Raw genomic sequence first — 24,238 nt, 5'->3', positions numbered from 1 at the left:
CTTAGAATAAATCTGACAAAAGATGTAAAAGACTTGCACACTGAAAACTCTAAAATATTGCTGCGGGAAATTAAGGAAGACCTAAATAAATGGAGAGATATAAAGTATTCATGGATCAGAAGATTCAATATTGTTGAGACATCAGTTCTCCCCAAATCGATTTATAGATCAAAATCCCAGTAGGCTTTTCTATAGAAATTGACAGGCTAATTCTAAAATTCATGTGGAAATAAAATTTAGAATAACTAAAACAATGGTGAAAAAGAACAAAGTTGGAGAACTAACAGTAACTGATTTCAAGGTTTATGAAGCTACACCTTCAAGACACTGTGATAGTTGTGTAAAGATAGATCAAAGGAACAGAATAGAAAGTTCTGAAGAAGAGAGATGTGGAGAACTGACTTTCAGGTTCAAAAGTATTTAAGTGGAGAAACGATAGTCTTTTCAACAAATGATGCTGGAAAAATTGAATATCTAGGTGAAAAAGGAAAAAAAAAAAAGAACTTTCATCCGAACCATACACAGAAATGAACTCAAACTGGTTCAAAGATCTAAATGTAAAACATAAACTGTAAAACTTCTAGAACAAAACAGGTGAGGGCTTCCCTGGTGGCGCAGTGGTTGAGAGTCTGCCTGCCGATGCAGGGGACACGGGTTCGTGCCCCGGTCCGGGAAGATCCCACATGCCGCAGAGCGGCTGGGCCCTTGAGCCATGGCCACTGAGCCTGCGCGTCCGGAACCTGTGCTCCGCGGCGGGAGAGGCCACAACAGTGAGAGGCTGGGGGACCGCAAAAAAAAAAAAAAACCCCCAAAAAAAAAAAAAAACGGCTGAAAAATTTTATGACCTTGAGTTAAGCAAGATTTCTTAGATACAACACCAAAAGCATAATCCATAAAAGAATAAAATAGATAAATTAGACACCATCAAAATTAAGAATTTCTGTCCTGCAAAAGACACTCCCAAGAGAACGAAAAGATGAGTCACAGAATGGGAGAAAATACTTAGCAACTTACATATTGGATAAAGGACTAATTTCCAGAATATATAAAGAACTCTCAAAACTCGAGAAAAATACAGATAAAAGATTCAAAGATATACAGATGGAAAATAAGCATATGAAAAGATGTTTGACATGATTAATCATTAGGGATGCTACAGTGAGATACAACTACACACCTATTAAACTATGTAAAATTAAAAATACTGAGCATAGCAAATGTTGGCCACAACGTGAAGAACATGCAGCTCTCATACACTGCTGGTAGAGATGTAAAATGATCAAACCACTATGGAAGATAGGTATTCTTTAAAAACTTAAACATACACTTACCAATGATCCATCCATTCTACTTGCAGGTATTTACCCAAGAGAAATGGAAGTATACATCCATACAAAGACTTGTACACAAATATTCATAGCAACTTTATCTGTAATAGACAAAGACTGAAACAACTCAAATGTCCATCAATGGTGAATAGATAAATGGTGGTACATCCATATAATGGAATACTATTCAGCAATAAACAGAAATGAATTACTGACATATACAACAATATGGATGAAGATTAAAATAATCATGCTGAGTTAGAAGCCAGTTAGAAAAAAGTATACCCTGTATGATTCCATTTACATAAAATTCTAGAAAATGCAGACAGAAAGCAGATCAATGGTTGCATGGCAATTGGGAAGGGCAAGGAAAGATGGCAAGTAAGAATTACAAAGAGACATTAAGAAACTTTCGGAGGTGATGGACATTTTGATTTTGGTGATGTCTTCGTGGTGTGTATGTATGTGTGTGTGTGAACACAGATTATTGTATGTCAATTATACCTCAAAAAGCTGTTAAAAGAAATGATATTATATGACAGAGACAATTGGGGAAATTTGAATAGCAAATCTTTATTAAGTAATATTATTGTGTAGGAATTTAATTTATTTAGTACTGTGTGTTAACAGTATTGTCGTTACATAGGGAAATAAATTTTAATATCCAGAGAGGAGGGCATCTAGCTGACAAGAGAGGGATCGCAATTGCGGCAGATGCTGTGGGAGGCTGAGGAAGATGAGGCTAGAGCAGTGACCAGTGTGTGATGGCATGGTGAAGACAGTCATTTGTCAGCTGACCTGACAAAGACAGTTGGAACAGACTGCTAAATGCAGGGCCCTTTCCGCACACTAATCTCATGCAATCCCCTCAACTAGCCTTGGCATAACAGAAAGTTTCTATTAGCGTCCCATATTGTAAGGGGGATGGCACAATTTAAGGTGCAGTAAGTTGTGTAATAAACTGTCACAATAGGGTCCTACAGAAATAGTTTTTTAAACTGCAAAAAAAAAAATGAAACTTGACCCTTCCCTCACAACATATATGAAAATTAACACAAAATGAATCATAGACCTAAATGTAACTACACAACTTCTGGAAGAAAACATAGGAGTAAATCTTTGTCATTATGGGTTAGACAATGGGGTCTCAGAGAAAGATTTCTTAGATAAGACACAAAAAAGCACAAACCAACTAAGAAAAATTGCTAAGGGACTTCCCTGGTGGTTAAGACTCCGAGTTCCCAATGCAGGGGGCCCGGGTCCGATCCCTGGCCAGGGAACTAGATCCCACACGCATGCCACAACTAAGAGTTTGCATGCCACAACTAAGAAGCCCATGAGCCACAACTAAGGAGCCCATCTGCTGCAACTAAGACCCAGCACAACCAAATAAATTAAATAAATATGAAAAAAAGAAAAATTGCTAAATTAGAGTTCATCAAAAATTTAACACTCCTAATCTTCAGAGACACTTTAATATAATGAAGATAAGTCACAATCTGGGAGAAGATATTTACTAAACACATATTTGAGAGAAAGGACTTTTTCCATTGCTTTTTATATAAAGCACTCCTAAATCTCAATAACAATATCCAATTAAAAATGGATTTGAACAGACACTTCATTTAAAAAGATATTTGCACATGAATAGACACTCAACATCATCAGCTATTACAGAAATGCAAAATGTGGCAAAAACCACGAGATGCAACTACACACCTACTAGAAAGGCTAAAATTTTTTTTTTTTTAAGTATAAGAATCAGGTGAAAATGTGGAGCAACTGCAACTCTCATAGACTGCCAGTGGGGAAGCAAAATGGCACAGGCACTTTAGAAAACAGTCTAGCAGTTTCTTAAAAAGTTAAATATGCAGTTAGCATATGATGAAGCAATCCCTCCCTTAGGGATTTTACCCCAAAGAAATGAAAACATATGCTCGCACAAAACATATGTTCAGACACACATGTGACTGTTTTCAGAGGCTTTGTTCATAATAGCCAAAAAACTAGAAAAAACTCAAATGTTCATCAAATGATGAATGCGTAAACAAACTGTGTATCCACTCAACTAGAATACTGCTCAGCAATAAAAAGGAATGAACTACTGACAGGTGCAACAAAACAGATGAATCTCCAAAGAGACTGGCTAAGTGAAAGAAGCCAAAAACAAAAAGCTACATACCACATGATTTCATTTATAAAATATTCTGGAAAAAGGCAACATTATACGGACAAAAATCAGATTGGTGGTTGTCAGGGGCTGGTAGAGAGAGGAGGATGGATTGACTACAGAGGGACATGAGCGGCCTTTTGGGAGGGCAGAAGTTTTCTTTACCTCAAATGTGGTGGTGGCTACAGAACTATACGTTTGTCAAAACACATCACACTGTATATTTAAAAATAGTGAATTTTGTTAAATGAAAATTATACATAAATAAACCTGACTTAAGAAAATAATAAAACAAACCTAAAAAAACAATTGAGTGAAAATAAATGTAAGAAAAATCAACTTACAGTTTTTCTAGTTCAAGGGTCATCATGAGGATGCTTTCAATTGTTGTAAGTGACACTTGTGTTGCTCCCATGTCTCTGAAGGAGAAGCCCAAACATGCGTGATAGAAAACCCAAAGACAAAAGTTCTAAACTTAAAAAGATACTTAACATGTGATTAGTTCAATTCTGGCTTCTTACTTGCCATAGATGATAATCCAAAACAGCTCTTATTGAAGAGATTTAAATTTACATCATCAAATTAATGACCTTGGTGCTGAACAGTAGAATCATTTTCTATTATCCTAACTTCTCATTTTCAATTGCATCTACCTCTTTTGATCACTCTTTTAAAAAAAAATAATGTACCCCTTATTCCTTTTTTCTTTCTGGGATAAATAATATTCCTATATGCATCTATAGGTTCCATATCTATATGTGTTCTTCAGCACTGTTTTCATACTCTGCTGGCTGTCTTATCCATACATAGTCTTTCTTAATCCTTTCCTTTGCCAATAACTCTTATTTTCAATAGCCCAGTTAAAATCTAAATTATGACTTTTTAGCTAAAGTACTCAATCTTTGACAAAAGTAAAAAGGAGCAGAAATTATCTCATGAGCCATGAAACTGTTGCAATACTTACAAATATTTTAATGCTGGCAATTTAAAAAGATAAGAATCTTCAACTGTTGTCAAAGGATTACGATTGAGAATTCTGAAAAATGGAATGGAATTAAAATTATCTGCATTTTCAATTACTTCCATGAAAGCTTATATTCATTTTTTTGGTATGGAACTTGAAGGTTAAAAAAAAAAAATCATTTTCTGTCTTTATCTATAAATCACCCTTAGAATCTGTAAAACACTCTTTCACTGGGAACTCCAGGTCTCTAGATGATAAAGTGGAGAAGAGAAACAAGCAAACAAACAATAAAATAGAAAAAAAAATGGCTAGCAAAGAAAAAATATGCCAAAGAACTTTTTAGGTTAAAAACCCTTGAAGTGACTATGCTGGTAGGAAGCCCTTGCTCTGTAAAAAAGTACTATTTCTAGTGTCTTCCATAATTCAAGGTGTTTTTCTTTCATCTCTACAAATTTTTAAAAATTTCATGATTTAAACTACCCAGCTAAAGACAAAAATAGGGCTAATTCTTTGGTTCTGGAGCCAAAGAAGAAGAGAGAAATCCAAGAGGAACTGGTGAAAGCCATACTCCCATCACATAGTCCCGTGTGTATTCTTGTATCATAGCCTTTGTTACTGTGTATGTAATCAACTGTTTACTTGTCACTCTCCTAGATTGTCAGCAACTTGAGAGCAGAGGCCACACTTTATTGTCATTATTATTCCTGTGACTGACATAGTACCTAATATTTACTAGGTATTTAATAAATGTTTGCTGAATAAATAAATAACATTTTGTTTATATATCAATAAAATAAACAAATTAATTTTGGGGAACAAAATTTTATTCCAAAATCCTGGAATAGATTTTCTTCTTAGTTTTTTCTTTCTTTCTTTCTTTCTTTTTTTTTCTTAGTTCTTTAAAACAAATAAGGGGGAAAAAAACCCCAAAAGAAACAGGAAGAAAGAAAAGAATATCTGACTTTAGGTTAACTCTACTCAAGAATTATTAGCGTATTTTTGCAGAATATTATAAAGATAATTATCAAAACTAATATCTTTTGGGTTGCCAGGCATCTGTGATCAACATTTAACATTTAATCCTCACAGTAACCTTATGTGATATATATATTACACCATTGTACAAATGAGGAAACTGAGGCACAGAGAAGTTACATAACTTGTCGTAAGTCATCAAGCTAGTAAGAAGCCGAGCTAGAATTTGAACTTAGTTCTGACTCTAAAGCCTGTGTTTAACCTGAATGAAAAAAAGGGGGGGGGGCGGTTTAAACATCTGTTACTTTAACCTTAATTTGCAGAGCACTAAATATAAAAATACCTTTTCAAACTTCACCTACCCATCTGGGAAAGCCTCTATGAGAATTATATTTTCTCTTTTTATTTATTTCTCTTTTTATTTTTTCCTTAATCATCTCTCACGATAAATATTTAATTAGCATATGGGCATTGAGACTTTATAGATTTTTTTTTTAATTGCAGGAAAATCAGTAAAAATGATGGAGGAAGGACATCTGAAAATTCATCCCTCCATAGAAGCAAAAATAACAATAACAAAACTGGCAAAAATGGTCAGAATCAACTTCTGAACTCTGGAAATTTAACCAACATGCTGACAGCAAATTGGGGAGCAATTTATTCAAGGAAAACAAATTAATTTCTGTAAGAAAAATGAGATCTGTGTTGCTTTAACTTGTCCTTGAACTTTGCTCTCCATGCCAGTGGTAGCCTTGAAAAACAGCCCACATCCCTGGTACCAGAAGGAGTGGCATGGACTGGGAGGGCCTTCAAAGCCTCATTCCCAAAGAACTGTCATTGTTTTACATGTCTGGTGGTCCCCTGGGAGACCTCGCTTGAAAGGTTTGCCTTTGACCTGACTGAGAGCTGTCTAGTGAGAAAAGCCTCTCCTCAGGTGGCATTTCTGGAAAACATTTTCAAGCAAATATTTTAACATGGCGGTTGCATGAGGCAATGGGTAAGAGTTGGGGGCAAAAAACAGCCCAACCGAAAAGCTTAAAAACAAAAGCTGAGGAATGAGATGTCCACAGAGACTTTGAAATGTTCCAATGTATTCCTGGGAAACTGGAAGACCACAAGACATATTCCTGGGAATCTAGGAAAATAACTGTTAGCATTAATAAATGGGTTCAGCAAGGTTGTAGGATATAAGATCAATATTATTTCTACACACCAGCAATGAGTAATCCAAAAATGAAATTAAGAAAACAATTCCACGTGTAACAGCATCAAAACAAATATAATACTGATGGAAAAATTTAACCAAGTAAGTGCAAGATTCACACTGAAAAGTACAAAACTGTTGAAAGAAATTGAAGATCTAAATAAATATAAAGACATGCTGGATTCATGGGCTGGAAGATAAGCAATTCCTATCAAAATCCCAGCTGACTTCTTTCCAGAAATTGCCAAGCTAATTCTAAAATTCATATAGCAGTTTAAGGAAACAGAATAAACCAAAACAATGTTGGTAAAGTACAAAGTGGGAGGACTCACACATCCTGGTTTCAAAACTCAGTTCAAAGCTACTGCAATCACAGTGTGGTACTGGAATAAGAACAGACATGTAAATCAATGGAACAGAACTGACAGTATAGAAATAAACCCTCCTATTTATGGTCTATTGACTTTCAACAAGGGTGCCAAAACAATTCGATGTGGAAAGAACAGTCTTTTCAAATGATGCTGGGACAACTGTACATCCACACACAAAATAATGAAGGTGGACTCCTACACTTCACACCGTATATGAAAATTAACTCCAAACGGATCAAATATCCAAACGTAAGAGCTAAGGCTATAAAAGTCGTAGAAGAAAACACAGGAGTAAATCTTTATGACCTTGCATTAGACAACAGTTTCTTAGATATGACACCAGAAGCACAAACAACCAAAGGAAAAATAGATGAATTGGATTTTATAAAAATTAAAAACTTTGTGCTTCCAAGGACACTATCAAGAAAGTGAGAAAACATATAGAATGGGAGAAAATACTACAGGTGGGAAGAATAAGATGCAGTTGAGAGAAGAAAAGTATAGTAGTTGTTAGGTGTGACAATCTCAAAATTTTGAACTATTACAAATAAAACAGCCACCCTGAATCACCCCAAAGGGCAGACCCAAGTTATTTTTGTTTTTAGCGTTTATGCCTTTGTAAATCTGAGAAGCAGCCAGGATTCCAGTACATAGCAAAAAGTGATGACAGCACCCTGAAGTGTGTAAGCTTTTGCGTGTACATAGCTATCTAAAGGAAACCAATGCTAGCTGACTGGGGGAGCATTAGGGTGGCTCTGTGACCGCAGCTCAATTTGCCTTCATGGTGTGGCCTCACCTCCCTCATTGATATTCTTATATCTCATCATGGCACATGTTTCCTGAAGCAAATTAGCTTTTTCTATTAGAAAGACTTAGCCCAAAACAAAGCCTTACTATACTGTGACAATCTTTTGAGAGTAACTGTGAACGAGTTTTAGGTGTACAGTACTAATTTATTTCCAACACCAGATAGTTCCGATTTTTTCACTACCTTTTTCTGTCATTTAAGAGGAACACAAATTCCAAAGGAACGAGTTGACGCCTCTTCCAACACAAATCTTTTCTAACCTACCACCCATTTTCTACTTCATCACCCCCCTCCCTTGTTACCCTGCTGCATAGATGCTCGAATGGCTCTCATATATATTTTCCCATCAACATCCATCTTTCTCCTTCCAGTATGAAAGCTTCTTGGGGACAAAGTCCCTGCCCTACGCATCTTTGTATCCCCAGCAGTTAGTACAGTGCTGACACACAGTGGGCATGGCACTCAGTGAATGTTTTTGAATGAATTCATTAATTTTTAAACTGTGATTTATTTATTTATTTATTTCCACAATGTATTTTCCTGGGTTGCCTACATAACTGTAGTGAAACCCAGATTCTTCTAAGGAACTCTTGGTGTTATAGGATGTTTAGGAAAGGTGGTGAGTTTAAGACGTTGTATTGAGGCTACTAAAACCTCCTGGTGAAGGGATGCCATGAGCCTGCTCTCCCTTGTGCTGGCAAAAGAAAAACTGACCCTGGTGCTCTCTCCCCAAGGTAGGCATCAGCAAACTAACAAGGGAAAGGAAGGAGGCCGCTAAAGATAGGCATCTGCAGGAATTGCTAATCCTGCTCCAGACACAGCCTCAACACCTTCATTAACCAAAATGTGTGAACTGTGTGAAACTGGATTTCTGAACCGCAAGACACGTAAGAGAGTCTTTTCCAAAGCCAGGTGTAGAAGAGCTCTTTACCTTGAGTCTAAAATCGCCTTCGGGCCACTGAACGTACCCACTATCATTTCCTTGTGTCATGAGAAATCACAGAATTTTTGAGCTGAAGGGGTGTAAAACCCACACTTCTTATTGAAGAGTAGTCAGCAAAGAAAGTATATTGAATTAGGCTACAACAATGTATTTTCCTTATATTTTTCACACTACAGCTGAACACAAACAATATCTTTTTCCATACCGCAAAGGTTCCTATTGGCAACAGATAATTCACTTCAGAGATATATGCTTTTTGAAAAATCATGTTCTGGGTGGCTGGGGAGAGCCCTGTGGTGTGTGTTCAGGAATTCTGTCTGCTTTACCATTTAAAAGAGCTAATAATGGTTAGGGAAGCACCCACACCTTTTGCTCCCTGAAGAATTGGGTGCTAAACTTAGTTCTTTGCAGCTCTATGTTGCATACATTTTAAGCAGTTAGGAACTTTGCACATGAGCAGGAATCAAAGTTAAATTCAAAAGCGGAACTCCATGGACCACTCGCATAGTGGAGAGGCATCAATGGGATTCCATGACAATGTTAATTTGAGTGTTTTTGCTTGGTGCCTTTTATTGCCCGTGCCAAAGATCAGTACTATGGAAAGCAGAGCGTTACATATATATGAGTTAAACAAGTCTCTTGGCCTCTTTGTACCTTAGTTTCCTCATTTGAAAAAAAAAAATGACTCTCAAGACATACTTTCCAGAATTCAAACTGTGCTTACACCCAGCTAACCAATAACTTCATGGTGTTTTTACACACAGTTTTTTACATGTATTCATCTTCTATTTCACTTACAACATGTGTAAAAAGTGCATTCCATGCCAGGCCTGAAACGTTCCAAAGCTCAGTTCTGTGAGTGAATTGCAACCAAGATTTCTACAAAAAAAGACACAAGCAAAAGAAGAAGAAAAATATATATTCTTTCAGAACAGTTATCATTTGGCAATAATTCTAATTTACATATGATGAAACATAACATCACTACTCCCTCCATACACTAATGAAATCTCACTATGGAAGATATTATGATTTATACTTCCATGATTTTATATGTGATGCATTAGAAACAAATAGTAAATGCTCATTAAATACTTGTGTTAAGTGATCTTTATTTCTCTAGAAAAGCAGCACTATTGACATTTTGGGCTGGATAATTCTTTGCTGTGGGAGGCTCTCCTGTATACTGTTGGATGTCTAGTAGCATCTGTGGCCTCTGTCCACTAGATGCCAGGAGCATATACAGTTCTGAGAAACAAAAATGTCTCCAGACACTACCAAATGTCACCTGCGTGCAAAATCACCATGGTTGAGAAACACTGCTCTACAATGATTCACTCTGATCTGTGTAATAACTCTCACACTAATCTTTGCTGGAGACAAAAAGGATTTGCTACAAAATTTTAGTAGTAATTTTAATCATATTTCAAAATGAGTAACAAATTAATTTTATAAAAAATTAAGCTTTATAAAAATTCCAAATATAATGAAGTTATAGTTGTAACTTACATAAACTGCAAAAAAGGTAGTGGTTCAAATGTACGTCTTTCGATAGACTGTATCTTATTGCAGGATAAATCTCTAGGAAAAGTAAAAGGAAAATATTGCCTCAATTAGCGATTAGATATCTAATTAGTAGGAAAAATTAGAAGAGGTTAGAATGATAATAATAAATAAGAAGCTTTGGTCTAAACTCCAAACCTTAGGAATTATTATTTGAACCTTCCAGAGCCCCTAACCCTGCCTTCACCTCTCTTAAGAGTCTCTCCTTGAGGATCTTCATAAATTAAATATACAACTATAGATCTTGATAGATTTTGAAGGTAATCTTTCCTGAGAGCAGAAGCATTGATTAGATTCCATCTTTTGTGGTCTTATCAAATTCTAGATTATGAGCTCAAAGTTTTTATCTCTATATATCATTATAATTTCTAATATTCAAAGGAATATTCTTATATTTACACACTTCCCAGTACAGTTCTGTTTTTCTAGGCCAATTCATTACCAGAAGAAATAAAAGATACCCTTTCACACAACTTGAAAGGAAGTTATTCCTCTCAATTAATATGTAACTTTAATTCAATATTACACTTTCTATCATATTGACTTTTATTCGAAAATACCTAGTCTTGACTATAGCTGACTATGTTATTTCCATTGATTCCAGCTTAGTCTCTCATTTCACCTGGATGGGTGTAACTGTCTTCTGACTGGTGTTTCCATCTCTTCGCTCTCCGTTTCTAAGCCATCCTCCACGCGATCCCCAGATTAACTCTCGGGAAGTTGTTCTCAAATACCAGCATCACTTGTGAACTTATTGAAGATACAAATACCCAGCCCTAGTGGGGACCTCTTGAATCAGTAACTATGGGGGTGGAGCTTGTGTTTTCACAAGCCCTCCCAGTGGTTGGTTCTGTTGCAGGCTAAAGCTTGTCCTAAAGCCCTGCTGTGGTAACATGGTAGCTGGGCATGCTATCCTTGGCTTGGCCTCCAAAGCCCTAGATGATCTGGCTCTCATCTCCTACTCTTCCCACTTGTACTCTACAGGTCCTCAGAGTATTTCTCCTGTGCTTTGTCTTTCTCCCACTTTCCTTTTGCAAGCTTATTCTTCCCAAGATGTCTGTCATTGATACCCAACGGCCCTTCGAGGTCCCATTTAAACAGCATTGCTCTAGTAACATCTTCCCTGATCCAATTTGAAGTCTTCTTTCCCTCTTTTGTGCTCCAATACCAACTTATAGCTCTCATTGCCCATATTCATTTCTTTCTTTAAATATAGCTGTTTTTGCAACCCATTTCCTCTGAGCATAAACTCCTTCAAAGTATGGACTAGATACCGCTTATGTGCATCGTCTATCATGTTTAAAGCCAACGTGTGGACATAAAGAAAACTCAAATATTTATAAAATCAAAATATAGCTGGAGAGTGGATAGAAGGAGGAAATGACTGTTTTAAAAGAAATGTAATTTTATTACCTCATGGTGCCTCCACAGCAGTTTGTCATTATGGTTTGACCTTACATGTTTATTTTCCCTGGAGTTGCTAAAAGGAAACCTGTCTTACCCGTCGTCGTGTTTACAACACTAGGCATAGTGTTTATTAGCATATTCTTTTTTCGCTTTTTTATTGATTGGCATTTTTTTTTAAGAATGAGAATACTTGTGCTAACGTGAAATAATCAGATTATAAAGTATTTCATAGTAGAAGTAATGAAGGGCCTAGTTCACTGAGCACTTATTTGTTTTTCTCCAAACTGTGTTTGTAAGGTTTGGAGCCCAGGTGGCAGAGAAGAGATTAATATAAAGGTGATTGCCCCTTAAGTCTTGGAAGGTTTGATAATTAAAAGAACTATTTTTAGGGTCATGTGAGTCTCTTTATACCCACTTCCCTTAAGCCTTTTATATTTGCAAGAAGAATCTATTTGCTAAAGAGGATCATTAATTGGTTTAATAAGGATTAATGACATACACAGCTTTGGATGCCATGGACAAAGGACAAAAACTGAGCTTTTATAGCAAAAAACACTGTTACCTCCTTATCCCTAAATAAAAAGAAATACTAGGCAAGCATTTCCTCTTTGATAAAGAAGCTGGAGAGGGAATTCCCTGGCTGTCCAGGGGTTAGGACTCGGTGCTTCCACTGCTGGGGACCTGGGTTCAATCCCTGGTCCTGGAACTAAGATCCCACAAGTCCTGTGGTGTGGCCCAAAAACCAAAACAGACAAACAAAAAACAAGAAAAAAAAAGGCTGGAGAGATTTTTGTTAGGGGCATTATCGATATGCTTATTTAGTGTAAACATTTCTAAATATACCACTTAACCATCATCTTAAACATTCTTAATATTGGCATCACAATTCCTGCCTTGAAATCCTCAACAACAGCTTGTTCTTTTGGTAACTTAATATGTTCTTAACAATACTGATGTTTTTTTAAGATTTTTTTTTTTTTTTTGATGTGGACCATTTTAAAAGTCTTTATTGAATTTGTTACAATATTGCTTCTTTTTTTTAATGTTTTGGTTTTGTGGCCATGAGGCATGTGGGATCTTAGCTCCCTGATCAGGGATCGAACCCACACCCCCTGCACTGGAAGGCAAAGTCTTAACCACTGGACCACAGGGAAGTCCCTTGACAATACTGTTTACATAATTCATCTGCATAAATATTTAATATTTAAATGTTAATTCAATTTAGATTAAATTATCAAAGTTATGAGTTAATGGCATTCATATGAATGTAAGGGGTCTATATTTTCTTGTCCTGTAGGTGACAATTTGAGGTTAACTTTAATTCCTCTCATTTCACTATCCAACTTTTTCAAACCTTTGCTGTAAAGGCCAGATAAGTAAATATTTTAGGCTTTGCAGGCCACATACAGTCTCTGTCACTTATTTTTCTTCGTTTCTTTTTTTTCTCATTTACAGCCCTTTAAAAATCACTTTTAACTTATGGGCTGTATAAAAACGGACTGTGGGCCACATTTGATCCATAGGTCATAAACAAAATGTAAATACAGATGGAGAGTATATGAACACTTATATAACAAGGTTCATATGGGAGTGTATAATTGCTCAGACCTCATTACCACTTTTCCTCTACAACTAAAGGGTATTTTTCTATCTATACCTTGACTATATAATTAAAAAATTAAAAATGAATAGGAGATATTTAGGGCTAGTGATGGGCTGGGGCCCTACACAGACTTACAGAGCTGTAGAATTTTATTGCTAGAAGAAATTGAAGAGATTATCTAACTTAAATCCCTTAATTACTTTATAGATAATCTACTTTATAGATAAGAACTCATAAATAAATATGATTAACTTACAAATATCGGAGGGGTAGCAAGCCTTCAAATGAGTCTTTATGTAATTCAGTCAAATAATTTTCACTGAGATTTCTGAAAAATGGAAAGGTTATTTCTGGATCAAAATGCAAAATAACTACAACTATATACTACATAGGACTAACTCCTATATGTGAAGGAAAGCTGGGTAATGGTGTCACCTAAACAACCTAATTCTTATTTAATTTAGGGATGGTGATTTCTGCTCTGTTTTCATTTATACCTTCTTTTCATGTTCTCGTTTGTGTCCATCTCTCTCCATCACGCATGTGTGCACGCACACGCGCACACACACACACACACACACACCAGCCACTCTTCCCACCAAATCATATAGTTAATGTCTACTCTCTAGATCACGAAGTCTCTGTTAGAACCCAGCTCTGGGTGGCACCAACGTTGCAGAGCTGCCCTTCCCTCCTCTCTTTCCCCAAACCTTAATGGGAAGTCCCACCCAGAACTGTATCAGGGCAGATGAAGCCATCTGAATTTTTCCCCCATTAAAATTTTTTTTGAAAACTAATATGTGCATAAAATATACATAACTGTTCAATAATTCAATTGAACAACTGTCCAACTGTTTAATAATTACAAAACAGATCCCCACGTAACATCATTCATATCAAGAAAGAATCCTGCCAGCATCCCAGAAGCCCCCCGTGTGCCCTTTTCCAATCACAACCCTCTCTGTGACTTCCTAGAGGTAACCACTATCCTGACTTTAAGAAAAATTTCCTTGCTTTTTAAATGTAGTTTTGCCTTTTCTCTATCAGCCATGAACAACACAGTTTAGTCTTGCTTGTTCTTGAACTTATATAAGTGGAATCATATTATATGTATTATTTGCCACATTGCTTCTTTCATTCAACATTATTTTGTAAAATCAGTTCGTTTTTGCCTGTAGTATGTAGTGTTGCATGTCCAACTACCTGAGGCTTCTGAGTATTTGAAAGTGGCTAATGTGACTAAGGAGTTGAATTTTTAATTTAATTAACTTTAATTATTCTAAAATTTAAAAAAACTGGTACTCAATGTAATTATTGGACAATGTTTATGTTAGCAACAATTTGCATATGTGATATTACTTTTTCGACTAAATTTTATGAAATATAAATACCGATCAAGTATTTGTAATAAAATTTAGAAACCAAATTGTGATTTCAAAGAGTTGGTATGGGAAAGAAATGTAGATTCTCTCATTAATTTTTATATTGAGACGTGTAGATATGATATTACTTTGGATATTTTTAAGTACTTAGTATGAAAACAACGTAGAATATATTATTAATAATGTATATAATGAGTACATGTTAAAATGATAATATTTTGGATATAAGGGTTAAGTAAAAGATATTCACATTTATTTCATCTGTTTCATTTTACTTTTATTTTTAAGTGGCTACCAGAAAATTTAAGATTACTTATGTGGCTTGCATTATGTTTCTGATGAAGTGTATGACTTCTAAGTATGATTATACCACACTTTATTCATTCAACTGTTGGTGTATACTGAGATTTTTCTAGTTTTTATTTATTAAAAACAGTACTGCTTTGAGCATTCTTGTATTTGTATCCTGATACATATTTGTCTGAGTTTGTCTAGGATGTATTAGGGATACAAAATTGTTTCCTAAGAAGTTGTGCTATTTCAAGCTGGCAGGTTGAAACATGTCAGGACTCCACCCCTTCAACTTCCACCAAAATCGCTAAGAATGATACAAAAGATATAACATAAAATTCACAACCTTAGCTCAATGTGTGGGAGCAGCTGCACAAATGCCCCCCTACCAGAAACGCCCCGGAACTACCTACAGGATGATCAGTTGGAATAGCGTGGTAGGAGCAGCCTACAGCACACATCAACCCCACATCTTCCCTCCTTGATCCAGGCAGCAAAAGGTGTCTTCCTCTAGGCAGGAGCAATTGGTGTTATAAAGGGGACAAGGTCCCAGAACCCTGGAAGAAAGGTATGCACTCCCTGACTAGCCACCAGAAGGCACCTTCCACCTCTGCCTTATTCTCAGGGGAACCCATTGGGAGTAATAAGCCCCAACAGCTCATTTCACTTCTCCCCTAAAGCTGGGAAACAAACGCAGTAGAATCTCAACTACAAAAATGAATTACACTCAGGAATGACCAAACAATACGAGAAAGCCAACTCCATTAAGGACAGAAAACAAAAACAAACATAAGAGCTTATAGCCAATGAATCAGAGTTAACAAAGCACAAGAGAACCTTAGGACAGCACAATTATTACCCTCAGACAGATGTAAGCAGATAATGCATCCATTAATCAACTCAGGAATATACGAATGAAAGTGTTAGCAATAATAATAAAAAAAAAACTCAGTATATGAGCAGCAGAAATGACAGTTAAAGAATAAATTAGGAAACGGAAAGATCCAGCCAATGACTTCTCAAGAATGCAGAATGAAGGGAGCAGGAAGGATTCACAGTCAAGCCTGACCCCTGGGTCTGCCCGAGGAGTGTTAATCACTTTGCTTCCCCTGGTCTCACAATAAAGACTAGGAACATGCTGTGGGGAGGAGCAGGTGGTGTTTTGCACCAGTTTCTTATATCTGATAAGCAGGAAGGCACATAGCCTGTATCCCAAGAGTGGAGTGAGGGAGTGGTAGAGAGAGCCAGTACGGAAGAAACTCTGTAAGATGTCAAAGGTAGGTTTTTCTTGCCTGGAAGAATACCCTTCCTTGCAGGTGATATTAACAGTGGTACCTCCTTCAGGAGCCTTGGGGATCTGAGCACAGGTTATGTTGTCTTGTGAAACTATTTCCACTGAATTCTACATTTAAAACATTCTGCTTTTCACTCACAGTGTCTCTTGGTCACATATTTATATTAATTCCATCTCATAGCTTAATACCAGCTTATAAATTAATTCTTTACTCATAACTTATGAGAATTAAAATATTATTACCTGGAAACTCTGCAACTCAGTTATTAAGGTGGTTCATATTATAGAGAATATAGTCACACACATTTTTAAAAGATCACTCAAACAAAAACACAAAAGACTTCAATTCCCACAAAGAACTCTTGGAGCCCTGAGCATGCTTCAAACACCCTGACCTCAATTTGAAATTCACCGTTTTAGGAGGAATCACAGTGATTGTCAGAATACATGTTAGGGGGAATGGTCAACAGATGGTGTTAAGATTGATTGTTTTCTCACCTCTAAGCAGTGGTTTCATATTTCCATGGAAATGATTCAAAAAGAAAAAAACCAAATCAATATGTCCAACGACGTGTATGGTAACCCTTTTCATACCATCAAAGGTAGGAAAAAACTCTGCCTCCCCATATCGCATAACAAAACTGTATGTATATACCATAAATGATATACAAACGTCACAGGAAATGATGGTATATGAAAAAAAGCTGCACAAAAGTGGAACTCATATATACTAACTATAACTTTGAAAGTTGACATGGATTCAGTAAGTACAGCAAAGAGATGGGGCTGATCCTCAACTCTTTATGGCACTGTCTTCTCTGATTGGCTGATGCCCATATCAGACTGGTTAGAGTTTGAATATCATGGTTGGACAGGGAGTAACCAAACAGTATGTATTTCAAATTAATGGGGTTTCTTTCTGTGAAGATGTTTGCATGACAGGACAGTAGACATTTTAAAAATAACAATGGTAAATTCAGCCTGGAAGTAAAGTTTAGACTGAGAATGAGCCAGTCACCAAAAAATTACCCAAAAAGGGGCTTCAAATAAGCAACAACTGAATAACTGAAATAAAATACATTAATCTGTAGAACTTCAAATATTCATTTTGACTGAAGAAAAAATTTTAAAACTATGGGGATTCAGAGTTAAAGCCAGATCTAAAACTTTCTCACACCATGAAAATATCAAAACCAGGCATGAAGTAACATTTAAGAAAGACCAGGGTTCAGGTCTAAGGCAATCTTCTGAATTTCACATTCATTCTTGATTCTGTAATACTGACAATTACCCTTCTCTCCACCTCTGAAACTTCTAGGAAATTGAGAGGGCTCAGGGTTTGCTTGTTTGATTGATTTAACTATATATATAAAATGCAAACAACAGGCCCTTCTGGAACTGATATACTCTCCTTCCCCTGCTTGCTTTCTCTCCAAAGTTCTTAGCAATGCTTGAGATTATATCTATCTATTTATTATACTTATATACTTATTTCTATTTATTTGTAAACCCCCTGAGAACTGGGATACTTGGGCTGTTTCATTCTTGGGCCTGTAACCCTAGCATGTAAAACAGTTCGTGGCATATAGTACATACTTGAAAAATATTTATTGAATGAATTCAGAAAGTGACAAATTATCAACTATCAGGTACTTTTATTTAAAACAAATTACCCATTTATCATCACTCATGAGGATAATTACAGGAAAAGAAATGTTTTTTTTCTCCCCTACATTTGTGACTCGATCTTTTGAGACAAGAATCCTTTGAGAATTTCATAAATGCAATGGTGCTTTTCCCTAAAAAACTGCACTTTCTTGAACACACTTAAAAGTGTGCACACAATTTCGACTTGTGGATCATCCTTTCAGGGCAGAGGTCTGTGAATAGAGAGGACTGAATCCAGAGTGCCAAACTTGGATGGGAAATAAAATTACATCTCAGTTTTCACAAATCTCTAACTAAAATCATCACTTCCTTCCATTATGAATGTAGGCAAATGAACCACAGTAGATCAGCAGTATAGTTAATTTGGTCCCCAATAGAAATCACAGGTCATTTCATATCACGTATATGCTGCAGATACCTCGAAATATCATTTATTCTCATCACTACCCTGGAGTTATAATATTTATTAGACCTACCACTATATCTTGTTATTTAAAGCGTTAAGAGAAGCATATATGTTACTATTTCACTAATTTTAAAAATATTCTGAAAACTATTTCAATGTAGTTGGTTTCCTTTGTTTTTGTATATATTTTGACTTATTATACATTTTAAAACATTATCCCAAGAACATAAGCTTCTGCAGCTTGCCAAAGAGTTATACAGGGGGGAGCAGGAGGGAGGTTAAAAAATTCTGGTTTGGGGAACCACTGACCTCAAGTTAGGAACCTCTGCTTATAAGGTATGAACCTCAAGCTGACTTAGAAATCTTCGAACCTTACCAGACACATGTTATAGTGTACCACCTCACAAACACATGCTTTTTAAAAATTAATTTTTTAATTTGAATTTATCTTTTAAAAATATCTAATATATATTCACATCTCAAAATTACAAAAATATGTAGCACAAAATTCAAACTTTTTCTCTTACCTCTGTCCCTCAGTCTACCACCCCCCTCCACTCCCAGAGGAAATTATCTATTTCTTGTGCCAAATGACTTTCATTTTTCTTACAAGTTTGGGAAATAAAATCTCCAAGTTAGGTACTATCATGGGAAATATAAACTACATATAGTATTTAGGAAATCTGTAAATTAAAAAAAGTGCTTGGTTCTAGCATTTTTTTCATTACCAATAAGATATCAGATTAAGGGGGCATATCTCTAAGGGTGGTCATAATACCAGTTTTTAGATTGACTGTTATGTCTTTTATTATTAATTCAGAAGTCATTTATGACGTCTCTTCAGTTGAACTAAGGATATGACCACAGACTGTCATGAAAATTACTTTGAATGTTTTTTTTCCAAAATAACTTATGTATCTAAACTGACTTTTTCTACAAATCAATAAAAAAATAGTAACAGAAAAATGGGCAAAGGACAGACAATTCAGGGATAAAATATAAATGTTCACTAAATATATAAAGATATTTAATTTCACAAATAATAAGAAAATTCAAATTCAGACGGGACCCCTTTTATTCATCTGTCAGATTAACAAAAAAAAAAAAAAAAAAGTGAGAATATCCAGTGGTGAAAGGGTGTGGGGAAATGAATGTCATCACAGCATGATGACTGGAGGATAAGCTGGCACAACTTTTTTTTTTTTTTCCTGGCACAAATTTTTTGAGGGCAATTAAAATTTTATATCTAAATAGTCTTCACCCCAACAATCACATTTCTAGATAACTATTCTATAGAAATAAACGACCAGGCTCACAAAAATGCATGTACAAGGATATTCATTGCAGCAATGCAAGTAACAAGAAAACTGGACATAATCTAAACATCCTTAAATAGGGGCATTATTAAACTGTAACACATTCATACTATGGAATATTATGCAGGAGTTTAAAGGAATGGGGTAACCCTCTATGTACTGGGAAGGAAAGAAATCTAAGACATATCATGAAATGAAGGAATCAAGTTTCAGGATGTTAATTATGTAAAAAAAGATAAGAAAAACACACAAACCTCCTTTGCCATCTGTAAATATGTATGTATTCAAACGTATGGAAAGTGTCTGGAAGGATTAATACTAAACTCAAAGTAGTGGGTGTGGGATTAGGGCAAAAGGAGGGTTTTCACTATACCTGTTATTTCACTGCTATATATTGAGAATATAATCATGTATTACTTGTATAATGGAAAATAAGTTTAAATTGTCTCTTGCTGATTTTAAAGAGGTCCTGCCAAATTTAATTTTTAAAATAAACACAGAATTTCAATCATTAGGTTGCTTTGGGATATGGAAGGGGAAATACCTTTTCTCGCAGGTATTGACCTCAAAATTCTGGACCAAGAAGGATCTTACAATGCACTTAGCTTTCTGTATTCATATTTGGGGAGAGTATACTCACAGCTTCTCAGCCCAGCGGTATGCCTTCCATATACTTTCATCAATGTAAGAAATAGAGTTTCCTTGGAAATTTCTGTGAAGAAACACAGTTCATATGCTTGAATAGGTAGGAAAAGAATGTAGTGAATAAGGAAAAGAATCATGGCCACCATGTAGGGAATATTCAAATGCAGAAAAGACCAGCTTTTTAATTCCGACAGCTTCCCAGCTTCCCAGTGTGCACAATTAATAAAAACATACTGTGAGGCCACTGGCACAAACAATGAGGCATCTCCTCAGAACCTGAACTTCCTATCTGTCCAAATTCTTGGATACATACTGCCAATTACTTTTTTTCCAAAATCACTTATGTGTCTAAAATGACTCCTACAAATCAATGAGAAAAATGGCAAACGTTTATCAATATCAGCAAATAAATATTAAGAAATCCTATGGCAGGCAACACCAAAGCTTTGGCTCAGTGCCCTCAGAATCTGTCCAGGTGTTAGAAGTATACGGGCAATTAGAAATTAGAGGGACTAATACGAAAATATCTCTTAAACATATTGCATAGGGAAAAGCACAAGTCACTGAACAAGGAGTAAAGTTATTACCTCATTAGGGGAACAAAATGCAAAGGAAAGAGATGGGAAGGAAGGACACACATCAAAACAGTAACAGGAATTACCTTATTGGTGGTAGGGAAGGTGGGGTGGAATTTTCACATTTTATCCTATATACTTCTGTCACATTTCTTTTTTTAAACAGTGAGAATGTATCCATCAATTAGACATGTTTAAAAGAAGCTGCCAAATGCCTGAGGCTCAGTTTGAACCACTAACTCAGTGGATGACTTTGAATCTTTTGCTTTAGCTTTGTCCTCTTCCCTCAGCAACAATGGAACTATTCAGTTTATATGCACATTTTTCACGGGAGTCAGAAAGAAGTCAAAATGGACACCTGTCTGCCCATCTGCCTGAGGGACATTTCCACTCAAACAGAGCCTTCTGGTTGCTTTATGCTCACCAATAAAAGATGCCTAAGACTGAACTCATCTCCCTCAAACTGACTCTGCTTCCCAACTGCTGTATTTCCACCTGTTATACCACCATCATTCTGCCCATCAACACATGTGATTTTTCTCTTTCCTGTACTACAATCCCCCAACTCTAGTCAATTGCGACATCTTGTCAGGTTTTCCTCTGTAGTACTCTCAGGATTTTCTTTCTACTTCCATCACAACCACTCTAATTCGGCCCCTTCTCACTTTACTCCTAGATTTTGCTAAAGCATTCTATTTGGTCTCCCTGAATCAAGCTTTCCTCTCTAGGTCGCTCTACATATGAAATCTAAAATCAGCCTCTTGGTTTAATCATTTGTCTCTCTTGCTTGAATACTTGCAGTGGTTCCCCATATCTCACAGCATATCTTTCAAACCCCCATTGCCGATAGTCCAGATATTTTATAATCCTATCTTTCATTGTTGCCTAACCCAATTCTTTACAGCCAGACTAATCTATTAAATTCTGATCATCCCTGCAGTCACACCTTTGCCTAGACTGTACTGCCTATTATTTTTCTGACAAATCACAGCCAATCTTTAAGTCCCAGCTAAAGATTTAGCTTATCCATGCAGCCTTCTGTGACCTCCACACCCCTGTGTTTACAGGTTCTGGTGAATTACAGCACGTATCTGTATTTCTCTTAATACTTAATTATATATTACCTCCCTTTTAAGGCATATCCCCTTTCTTCCCACTTGTCATTGTCATGTTCTGGAGACAATGCCATATACTTCTGTGGCTCCCACAGTACTTAGCCCTGGGTTGGGCACAAAATGGATGCTACATATAGAAAGCCAGGGGACAAAGATGAGTTCTAGATATAACTGAGGGATTTAATAATAATAATAGATAACACTGAAATATATGCTAGGCACTGAGAGAAGAGCTTTACCAATATTAACTCATCTAAATCTCCCAATGAGATTGGAGTCATTGGGAGATTTAGCAGCCATAGGAGTCATCCTATGAGATGATGACTACCATAATCCCCATTTTACAGATGAGGAAGTTGAGTCATAAAGCTAATAACTGACAGACCTGGGTTCAAACCCAGGTAGTCTGGCTCCGGAATCTCTTTTCTTAACCACTTTGTTGTATTACCACCAATGAGACGGGGAGAGGGACATGTTGCTGTAAAGAGGAAGGAGTAAAGATGGGAGAAGAGCAGATGTTAAGGAATTAAATAATGGGGTAAAAAACGGAGAAGGAAAAAATAAGGGCAATTAAACGTAGAAGACTGGAGGAGAGGGAAAAATAGTAAGAAGGAGAATGAAGATAAGGAATCATTGACAAACAAAAGGTGGAAACAGAAAGTCAGTCAGTGTGGATTGGGGAGATAAGGAGGACCCAGGAAGACCTGAAGAAAGGCTGCCATGTCAGGCAGGATGCAGAGAACAAATGAGGAAAGGCGATTCTTACAGGATGGTGAAGGTGCCGTTGTAGGCGTTAGGCTCTGGCTCAGGCACTCTGTGGAGCTTCTGCTTTGGGCTGAGACCAACACACGACAGCGTCTCATTTTTGCAGCTACAGAGCTCACATATGCTGATGTTTGTGGTGGCATTCTGTTCCGGCTGCTTCTTTTCTGGGCTATATTTTACACCAGGAAGACCTGTGGATACTGAATACTGAGTCGAAGGAAAAAGAACTGTCTCAGATGGCCTTGGTTGCTGAGATATGTTAACTCCCAGGTCCACAGGTGAAACTGTGACTTGAGACAGGTTTGGTTGTTCAAGTGTCACCTCAGGGTGTTTTGGATGGGGAGCTGTAGTCTGCTGCCGGGCTGTAGAATGTTCAGACTCTGTAGTAGGTTCTGGAGTTGTGGTAAGCTCCAGGTTCAAAGGTTTAACTGTGATACTGGGTGATGTTGGATGCTCAGCATGATCCTGACCTGGTGCTGGAACTGTCACCTCGGGATACAATAGAGATTGAGCTACAACTTCTTTAATGAGCTCTGGAGGCTGAGCTTGTGTCTGCTGCATGGTTGCAGAAAGTTCAACCTCCACACTGGATTCCAGAGTTAACGTAAGTTCCAGGTCCAAAGGTTGAACTGTGACGTCAGTCAAGGTTTGATGCTGAGCCTGAACCTGCTCTGGATTTCGAAGTGTCACCTTGGGGTGTGTTCGAGGAACTATAGTCTCCTGCAGGGGTGTGGAATGTTCAGCCTCCATAGTAGGTCCTGTAGTTGTGGTAAGCCCCTGGTCTAAAGGTTTAACTGTGATACTGGGTGATGTTGGAGGCTCAGTGTGATCCTGATCTGGTGTTGGAACTATTGGATTGTGATATACTGGAGGCTGAGCTACAAAAACCTCCTTAGGTGGTTCTGCAGGCTGGGTTAAGGTCTCCTGCATGACTGGAGAAGGTTCATCCTCCTTAGTGGGTTCTGGCCTTCTGGTAAGTCCAAGGTCCAATGGTTGAATTGTGACCTCAATCAAGGTTGGGTGGTGAGCCCGAACTTGCTCTGGATTTGGAAATGTCACCTCGGGGTATGGTGGTTGAATTGGGGCTCCTTGGTGAACTGGAAAAAGTTCAACATTTTCAGAGGGGATTGGATGCTGATCTGAAAATTCCTGCCAGACTGACAAAGGTTCCAACTGCTCAGAGGACACTGTAGACTGAGCCGAGGTTTCTTGTTGGGGTGGAGAAGTTTCAACCTCATTAGTGAATGCTGGAGTTACGATAAGTGCAAGACCCACAGGTTTAACAGTGACATCGGGCCGCTGCAGAAGCTGAGCTTGATCCTGAACTAGAGGAGAAACTGTTGGCACATGATGCTCTGGAGAGAAAACTACAGTCACATTAGAGAGCTCTGGAGACTGAGCTGGAGAGGATTCCACCTCGCCAGGAGGCTCTGGATGCTGAGCTG

At 37.0% G+C, this 24,238-nt stretch overlaps 1 protein-coding gene across 1 annotated transcript in view; it reads right to left on the bottom strand.

Moving 5' to 3' along the window:
- Positions 1-23,543, bottom strand: part of LRRC37B (leucine rich repeat containing 37B) — a 34,917-nt gene extending 11,374 nt beyond the window's left edge. The window contains exons 1-8 of the mRNA XM_007447059.1: positions 23,361-23,543; positions 22,795-22,949; positions 20,334-20,405; positions 13,593-13,664; positions 10,273-10,344; positions 9,562-9,642; positions 4,463-4,534; positions 3,843-3,917 (exon numbers count right to left, since the gene is read on the bottom strand). Coding sequence (XP_007447121.1) covers positions 3,843-3,917; positions 4,463-4,534; positions 9,562-9,642; positions 10,273-10,344; positions 13,593-13,664; positions 20,334-20,405; positions 22,795-22,949; positions 23,361-23,543 — 782 coding nt within the window. The remainder of the gene's footprint in view (positions 1-3,842; positions 3,918-4,462; positions 4,535-9,561; positions 9,643-10,272; positions 10,345-13,592; positions 13,665-20,333; positions 20,406-22,794; positions 22,950-23,360) is intronic.
- Positions 23,544-24,238: the final 695 nt, after the last annotated feature.

Source organism: Lipotes vexillifer, unplaced genomic scaffold (assembly GCF_000442215.2).
Source record: "Lipotes vexillifer unplaced genomic scaffold, Lipotes_vexillifer_v1.1 scaffold704, whole genome shotgun sequence".
NCBI classification, from domain to species: domain Eukaryota; kingdom Metazoa; phylum Chordata; class Mammalia; order Artiodactyla; family Lipotidae; genus Lipotes; species Lipotes vexillifer.
This window is presented reverse-complemented; position numbering and strand designations above follow the sequence as displayed.